The sequence below is a fragment of the Trachinotus anak genome, unplaced genomic scaffold (genome assembly GCF_046630095.1).
Source record: "Trachinotus anak isolate AG129_WGS33_773 ecotype Australia unplaced genomic scaffold, CSIRO_AGI_Tana_v1 ptg000003l, whole genome shotgun sequence".
NCBI lineage: Eukaryota > Metazoa > Chordata > Actinopteri > Carangiformes > Carangidae > Trachinotus > Trachinotus anak.
Window position 1 is genome coordinate 907,394 of NW_027273854.1, and position 8,849 is coordinate 916,242.

Below are 8,849 nucleotides of genomic sequence, written 5' to 3' on the forward strand. Positions count from 1 at the left end.
ATAAGGAAATGAAACTGTGATCACTGTGATGTTTTGGTCCCAGACGTTGGACAGTTGGACGTCTGCTCAACTCTAAAGTTCAGGTGTGAGAAGCTGCTGTGGTCGACTGAGGTTTGTTTGATGACATGAAAACACATGATGTCACTTCCTGTTAACAAACAATGGTCAACACAAGGTCATCAGCTGAAGACATGGACGGAGAACTTAACAGGTCTACACGGTGCAGATCCAGGGGCCCGAGGGGCCTGAGGGGCCGTTCACAAGTCAATCAAATAACTGCAAAGAGGCACAACGTGACCTCAAAGAGACAGACACACACACGCACGCACACGCAGACACACACACGTACACACACGCAGACACACACACGCACGCACACGCAGACACACACACGTACACACACACACACACACACGCACACACACACACGCACGCACACACACACAGTGAGCTGATAATAAAGCACCTTTGTGAGGGTTTGTTTAAAGGGAGGAAGCAGAGGATTATTGATGAATGTGACGGTCTGAGGTCTTCACGTCTCTGGTCACTTTTTATTTTTCACAATTTAAAGATATTAAGAAAATAAAACAGCAAACACACACAAAGCAGAAGGAAGGTGCTCACACTTCGTACTCTTCTGTTGTGTCCCTGTCGTTTCGCTGTTTAACCAGTTTATTCAGGTATTTTCATTTTCTTCTCGTCTCTACAGGACAGAGGAGCTGAGAATAACCTGAGACGTTTCCATCAGTAACACAACAGAGAGCTGCTGCAGACGATACTGAACAAGAGGCTTCCTCAAAATGTTGAACTGGTCCTTTAATGAACGAGCTTCTTACACAGAAACACGTTCTTGTGATCATCTATAGATGTGACTTTTTTTCCTTTTTAAGGATTTTATAATATAAAATGTTTCATCTTTTGGATTTTGGGATTTTAAAACATTTGTAAAATAATTATTTTATTTAGGATTTATTGTAAAATATTTTGGGGGGATTTGAAAAATACTTTTTATGTTTTGGTCAAAAAGATTTTTTATATTTTTCTTTTTTTCAATGTTATATTCAAAGTCCAATATTTTACATATTCACTGTTCCAGTGTTTTATTCTAAGTTTGGATTTCCATAAGAAGACATACTGTGGGCTGCATTTTGTGTCCGTCAGTGAGGGTCATGACTGTATATTTGTGACATCACAAAGTCCCAGAAGTCCTGACGGCTCGTTTTAAGGCTCAGTTTCTGAATACAGGCTGTGTGCATTAATATCAATAATCAGATAACTATCATCAAAAAACACATGGACATCAGGGACCTTTAAAACATATATGTATATACTTCGATAAATATGAAAATGTGGAAAGTTTTAATATTTTTAAATCAATATTCAATTCAGTGTTCTTTTCTTTATGTTTCTGAAAACATATAAATGTAAAGATGTGACACAAACACCCTGCAGCCTCGAACAGGCAGCAATCAGTGCCTCTAAAGACTGATGGTGATTTTCAAGACATGCACACACACACACACACACACACACACACACATTCCTGCAGGAACACATACGTACACGCATGCATGCACACCCACTTCAGCTGTAATAAGCAGGCTGCGTTTCTGAAAGAGGACGGCAGCGATTATGTAACCGCTGGATCTCACACACTCACACACACTCACACACTCACACACTCACACACACACACACTCAGGCTGCAGGAACAGTCTGTATGATGTGAACTGTAAAATGAAAACAGGCTGAATCAGATCTTTTCTCTCACAGAAACCGTCGGGGTTCTGGACTCGAGTCCTGACACGTCAGAGGGTCGACGATTGTTTTCATCACTGATTAATCTGCTAATAACTTTAGAAATAAATCGATTTTTTGTTTGGTGTGTGGAGCAGAGCCCAAGGAGACGACCAAATGTTATTGACGTCACTGTGAAATTACAGAACTGAAGGTCCACACTGATCATAAATCATTAATCAATAAAGTCTCTTTTTTTGTAGCAGCTGTCAGCCCCTCACATTATGGTGATGGTCTCGGGCAGTGAGTCCACTCTGGGACCTGGACCTGGACCTGGACGGGTTGTTTATACTGCAGAGGTTGAAACTGTGTTGTCTTACCTGTGCAGTGTCCGTAACGTTTTCCCGCCACGCTGTCCAGCACAGTGAGGGTCAGGTTGTCTGGTGTGTCTGGATGAAGAGGTGTCCCCCCCCCTCCCCCTCCTCCTCCTCCTCCCCCTCCTCCTCCGCTGGTCTCTGTGATCAGGCTGGCCTCCGAGCTCTGCTCGTCACTGGACAGAGATGGACTGCGGATGTCTCCTCCTCCAGAACCAGAACCAGAACCGGAGCCAGATCCGTTAGCGCAGCTGGGCACCGTCCCCAGACCGGTCCCAGTAGCTGAGGGCCAGGAGGGGGGGTCCTCACTGTCAGGGCTGCAGGGGTCAAAGAGTTTCAATTATTTTTGGAGCAGAAATTCACAGTTCTGAAGCTCCAGCTCCTCCTCCTCCGGGTCACAGGGAGCTGAACCTCTGGGTTTTGGATTGTTGACAGGAAACTTATTGACATGTTATTGACTGAACATTTAATCAGTTCATCCAAAACACACCCCACATCAAGTGTTCTGATTGACAGGTAAAGCTTCTGGTGAATGAAATGTCAGAAACTTCCCTGAATAAGAACTAATAACAATAAGTTTCTGTGTGTAAAACCTTTCACACAGCAAACGTTAAACCAGAGACACCGGAACAAAAAGGCCGAGGTGACGTCGTCTCAGAGACACCTGCAGTCCTGCACACCTGACCCCACCGCAGCCAGACCAGGACCCAGCAGGGTCCGGGGCCCGGGGCCTGAGACCTCTGCAGGCTGCAGGATATCTCACCCTCTGCTGTGCAGATTCTTTAAATCTTAAAAATCTTGGATTAACCATTATTTTCATGATTGATTAATCTCCTGACTATTTTCTCGATTCATCAATTTGATGTTTGGTCCAAGAAACTGTCTCAGAGCTCACGGTCAACTTCCTTCTTTCACTGGAGGAAGAGGAACAAGCTGATCTTTGGTATTTTAAACTAACAATGACAGCATCCTCATCAGGATGATGGCCAGGACTCATCACACTGAACCAACCAGCTGCTGGGAGACAGGTGAACCCCCCCCCCCCCGGTGTCGGGCCAATCAGGGCCCACAACTGCTCTTTGCCCCGGGACCTCCTCTGCCCCACGTGTGTCTCACCTGAACACCTCCCGAGCCTGGCCGCTCTCAGGGGACGTCTCCCTGAAGAAGGGCACGACCCGGGACAGGCTGGCCCTCCGGCGGGACGCCCCGGTGCCCCCGCTGGCCTTGTCCGCCACCCCGCCGACGAAGCCCCCGGCCCGGGTCAGCGCCGTGGTCTGCTTCTTCAGGAACTTCTCCAGCGGCTTCATCCCCGCCGGCATGGTGGGGCGCTGGGGGGGGGCGGGGAGGCTGTTACCGGTGTGTGGAGGGGGGGCTGTTTAAAGGATGGTGATGCAGGGAGACAGAGCAGAGGCGGGGGGGCTGCTACATCATACAGCCCCTGCAGGTGCGGCGGACCCTCCGAGGCTCTGGAAGAACAAGCGGCTGTAACCCGGCGGCGGAGGCGGAGGTGGAGGGGGTGTTGCAGGCTGGGTGGCGGCAGAGTGCCCCTCTCTCTCGGATCACTGCACCGTGAAACGACCAGAAACCTGCTCCGTGCGGCCGCGGCTCTCGGCCGCTGCTCCCGGCCCCGCGGAGCCCTCTGCCCGGGCTCTCTCCTCCCGGCAGCCGCCGCGTCAGCACCGAGCTCCGGCACCGAGCGCACGACCCGTGGGCGGAAAACTCGAGAATATGAACCCGCCCTGCGCCTCTCCGTGAGGTGGACACCGAGCTCCGTGAGGTCCCGGGCGGAGGATCCGCTCCTTCCTCCTCACACACCTGGAGAAACCCGCCCGGTGCGTTCGGGTGTCGTGGGTTTTCTGAGCAGCGGCGGGTTTTGTTGTTTTCAGGTCAGACACTGCAGAGGCTCCGACGGCCCCCGGCTCCCCAACACACAGCCAGGCTCTCTCTGCCTCTCTCTCTCTCTGCCTCTCTCTCTCTCTGCCTCTCTCTCTCTGCCTCTCTCTCTCTCTGCCTCTCTCTCTCTGCCTCTCTCTCTCTGCCTCTCTCTCTCTCTGCCTCTCTCTCTCTCTGCCTCTCTCTCTCTCTGCCTCTCTCTCTCTGCCTCTCTCTCTCTGCCTCTCTCTCTCTGCCTCTCTCTCTCTCTCTGCCTCTCTCTCTCTCTGCCTCTCTCTCTCTCTGCCTCTCTCTCTCTCTGCCTCTCTCTCTCTCCTCTCTCTCTGCCTCTCTCTGCCTCTCTCTCTCTCTGCCTCTCTCTGCCTCTCTCTCTCTGCCTCTCTCTCTCTCTCTGCCTCTCTCTGCCTCTCTCTCTCTCTGCCTCTCTCTCTCTCTGCCTCTCTCTCTGCCTCTCTCTGCCTCTCTCTCTCTCTGCCTCTCTCTCTCTCTCTGCCTCTCTCTCTCTCTGCCTCTCTCTCTCTCCTCTCTCTCTGCCTCTCTCTCTCTGCCTCTCTCTCTCTCTCTCTCTCTCTCTGCCTCTCTCTCTACCTCTCTCTCCTCTCTCTCTCTCTCTCTCTCTCTCTGCCTCTCTCTCTACCTCTCTCTCCTCTCTCTCTCTCTGCCTCTCTCTCTCTCTACCTCTCTCTCCTCTCTCTCTCTCTCTGCCTCTCTCTCCTCTCTCTCTCTCTCTACCTCTCTCTCCTCTCTCTCTCTGCCTCTCTCTCTCTCTCTGTCTCTCTCTCTCTCTCTACCTCTCTCTCTCTCTCTCTGCCTCTCTCTCTCTCTCTGTCCTCTCTCTCTCTCTGCCTCTCTCTCTCTCTGTCCTCTCTCTCTCTCTCTCTCTGCCTCTCTCTCTCTCTCTGCCTCTCTCTCCTCTCTCTCTCTCTCTGCCTCTCTCTCTCTCTCTCTGTCCTCTCTCTCTCTCTCTCTCTGCCTCTCTCTCCTCTCTCTCTCTCTCTGCCTCTCTCTCTCTCTCTACCTCTCTCTCCTCTCTCTCTCCGCCTCTCTGCCTCTCTCTCTCCCTCTCTCCCTCCTGCTGAACCACAGGGTGAGGGACTCGGAGCACTCACTCCCCCCGCCCTCCCCGCTCCGATCTGCTGCAGTTGCGCGCTCCCGACAGACCCGACATGGCGGGGGCGCGCATGCACATTTACTTCCAGCGCTGTAAAATTGATGCAGGAAATGTCCCTGACGACACGGTCAGGTCACCCAGAGAGAACGCTCCATTAGTTCAGTATTAGTCCTAAATATTAGAAGAAAAATAATTAAATATCTAAAATAAAAGCACTCATTACACGTCTGTTTATGTACATGCACAAGCTTACACACATACATCATCTATCAATTCTTTAATATGAATTGTTTAATAAAGCAGCCCAATTATTATTATCATTATCATTATTATTATCATTATAGCAATTGCACAGCCCTCCAACACATCCTTTTAAGGATGTGGGTGGATCAGGGACAGGCCTAAAGCTGCCATCATAATAAATATCAGTTTTATCAGTCATCAGTTTTTAATATTGAGTATTTTTACAAAACACACAAAAATTATTAACAGGAAAACAATCAAACTACAGTTGTTAAAAACAGTTAAATTCAAGAGCAGAGCAGTTTGTGTCGTTGTGGTTTCAAACCGACTCACAGCTGCAGATGTGTTTAGATCTAATGTTTGTTGCTCTGTGCAGCACAAAAACTCTGGGACTTTGAGCCAATCACTTGATCAGGTCAAACAGTAAGGAAGTGATGTATGACGCCATGTTGCCATTTAGGCCTTTATTAAGAGAGAGCAGCGGGGACGATGTGTTTCTGTAACCCTGACAACCCTGACATCATCATCATCACCTGGTTCCTCCACTAACAGCCAATAGGATTTCTCCGTTGTGTTTTCAAATCAGCAGCAGTTTCTGACCCTGACAGGTTTGGTTCAGCAGGATCATCTTCACTAATGACTCCACTTTCTGATGTTTGAAGCCTAAACACAACCAGCAGCAGTAAAAAGCTCATGTTAGGCTCTAAACCAGCGACACCACGGTCACATGACTTCACCGTCACCACCACTAACCTTCAGCCTGTAGTCTGATTCAGCTCTGAGCTCTTCTACAGAAGCCTTTCCTCTGACAGAGTTAGTGACAGTCTGTAGAAACACAGCGAGGCTGTAAAGGTGGACTGGTGAGGAGGTCGGTTTCATGTTGGACTGATGACGTTTAACGTCCCCGACGACCTCTGTCGTCTCATTTAGACTCTTGTTAGCAACCGGCCTTTTTAACAGATGGAGAAGCTTCTAGAATCAGGACTGAGGGATTTACTGACGGATCTGATGACAGAGAATCAAACCTGAACATGTCTGAGCTGCTGTTAAACACAGACCTGACTTCAGTCATCAAGCAGAAACACATTCAAACACCAGAGACTCAGGACCAGGGAACCAGAGGAGCTCAATGCAACTTATTTCTTGTTTAAGGAATGATTCCTGTAGGACTCTATAAATAGAAATTAATGTCAGTCACATTAAGCTGTTAGACACGCCCACTCAACCTTTTCATACAAGATGAACGGTGGGCAGAGTAATTGTCACCAGTGATGAATTTTAGGGTGGAGTGGTAAACTGAATCTATAATCTGAGTATCTGCCAAACAAATCCAGTCCAGTGTTTTGTTCATTTCTTCCCTCAGGTTACAGCTGCACAGCAGACTGAGGCCACAGTCACATTAACAGTCCTTTAAATTACAGCAGAGACCGTCTCTGAATGTGATTCTGTGCAGAGGAGTCCGTAAATAACATACATCACCGCCTCTTAGTCTTCAACTGTCTGCTTTTGTTTCTGTTCTTAATGTTTTTTAATAAATTCAATCAAACAAAAAAACATTTTCAAAGCATTTATACATACGAAGGACATTCAAACAAAATGAGGACATTTATATAAAGTGAAGACATTTAGACAAAGTGAGGACTTTTATATAAGACAAAGGACATTTATGCAAAGTAGGGACATTTATATAAAGTGAGGACATTTATATAAAGTGACAACATGAGGACATTTTTGAGGCCTTTTTGTTTGGTTTTCACTTTTTCAAAGAGCAGGTTAAAGGTCAAGCCTTGGTTTTAGTGTCAATTTTAGAATCATGTCTCCCCAGTCAGGGTTGGGGACTGGGGGACTAGATAATGTCATCCAGCATTTATCAGTATAGAAGTCAAACAGTGTTTATCTGTGTCAACATCAACATGTAAACATCTGCTGACTATTGATTCCCAATAGAGTCACATGACCCTTCATTGATGTGTATATATGGTCATTATGTGTTCATGTTGTAACCTGATCGGGTCTCGTCACAGTTTCACAACCGCAACAATCAGCTGAACAGCAAACTGTAAGCTGACACACAGAGACTCCACTCATCAGCATCTTCCTGCTCCTGTATGCATGACTCCTCCTGGAGGAGCAGTCTGCAATATGTTACTGTAAACTGACACCAACTCCTTCATTAAAGTACAGCGGAGAGAAGAACACAACAGAGAAGCACAGCACAAACACCAGGAGGTTCAGCTCAGCGTCACAGGTCCAAAAAATGATGGTAAGATGAAAAGTTTGACCGTCAAGATGCAAAATTAAATAAATGAGAACAACAAAAAGTAAAAGCTGTGACAAGACGGAGGCAGAATTCAAATAAAGCATCACAAATAAGTCCAGAAAAGAAGCTATACAGCAGCATCTTTATGGATTTCTTATTTTCAATTTAACAGAGGTAATGAGTCTATTGGATTATTTAGTATCTTTCTCTAGTCTTTGCTTGAGAAGAAAACATTTTGCCATTAGAACAATATTAACAACATCCTATATGTGGATAAATAAAAGCTAAGATCATGAGCATATTTCAAGGTTTTCCTGCAGGTAAAGAACCGGTAAACAGGGTTCATGTTACATGTGTTGTGAATCTAGCTCAAAACAAATTAGAGGAAAGATCTTGTGTTAAAGTTAAAAATGTTTTCTTTACTCCTGCAATATGAGAGGTAAACACCAAACCATCCACCAAAAATGATCAATACATAACTTCTAACTTTGTTCTAATGTTTGTTATCATTTGTTTGAAGTTTTAAAGATGTTAAGTTTCCTTGTCTCTGTATAATAAACATTGAATGAACTGAGAGTTAAAGGGTTAAATGAAACAGAAACGAGTGGTATGGTCCTTTAACAGCTGAGTCTCTTTGTGTCCAGCAGCTGCTGCTGAATATTTAGAGTAGGGGAGACTGCCTGCAAGCTGATTGGCTGTCAGGGCCTGTCAATCATAGTTTACATAAGAGCTCCCCGCCCCCCACAGGTTATAAATATTCATAACGAACAGAGAGGAGCAGGTGTATAAGGGGGGTGTAAATAAAACTAAAGGAGAGGCAGAGAGAGAGAGAGAGAGAGATTTAAAAAGGGGTCAGAAAAGAAGCAGGAAATAAGAGGGGGTGGGAAAAGGACAAAAATGCAATAGTAAGGAAAGAAAGATGGTAGGGAAAGGAAGGAAAGACTGAAAGTAGGAAAAATAAAAAGGTACAGGGTGCAAGAAAGGAAAAGACAATAACGGAGAGAAACAGAAAGGGGGGAAAAAAAGTTGAAAAATAAAAGAAAAAAGCAGGAAGAAATGAAAAAGGAAAGGAGAAATATAAAATGGTTGGAGAAAGTAAAGAAAGGGGGTAAAAGAAAAAGGGAAAGGATGAAGAGGAGGGAAAGATGGTCAAAGGTTAAAGGTCTTTCTCTGTCAGTTATACAATAAACAAAGTTTAATCTGATGAGAACACAGTGAATAAACGACACTG

General features: G+C 46.3%; 1 protein-coding gene across 2 annotated transcripts in view; it reads right to left on the minus strand.

Annotated features, from left to right (window-relative positions):
• rapgefl1 (Rap guanine nucleotide exchange factor (GEF)-like 1) overlaps positions 1-4,179 on the minus strand; it is a 34,857-nt gene extending 30,678 nt beyond the window's left edge. Inside the window, exons 1-2 of one of the 2 annotated variants that reach the window (XR_011685321.1) lie at positions 3,228-4,179; positions 2,118-2,428 (exon numbers count right to left, since the gene is read on the minus strand). Coding sequence is in view for 1 of the 2 variants with exons in the window: in XM_071464545.1 (XP_071320646.1) it covers positions 2,118-2,428; positions 3,228-3,430 (514 nt within the window). In the remaining variant the exon portion in view is untranslated. The remainder of the gene's footprint in view (positions 1-2,117; positions 2,429-3,227) is intronic. The other variant, XM_071464545.1, reaches the window with a different exon arrangement.
• Between the last annotated feature and the right edge of the window lie 4,670 nt (positions 4,180-8,849).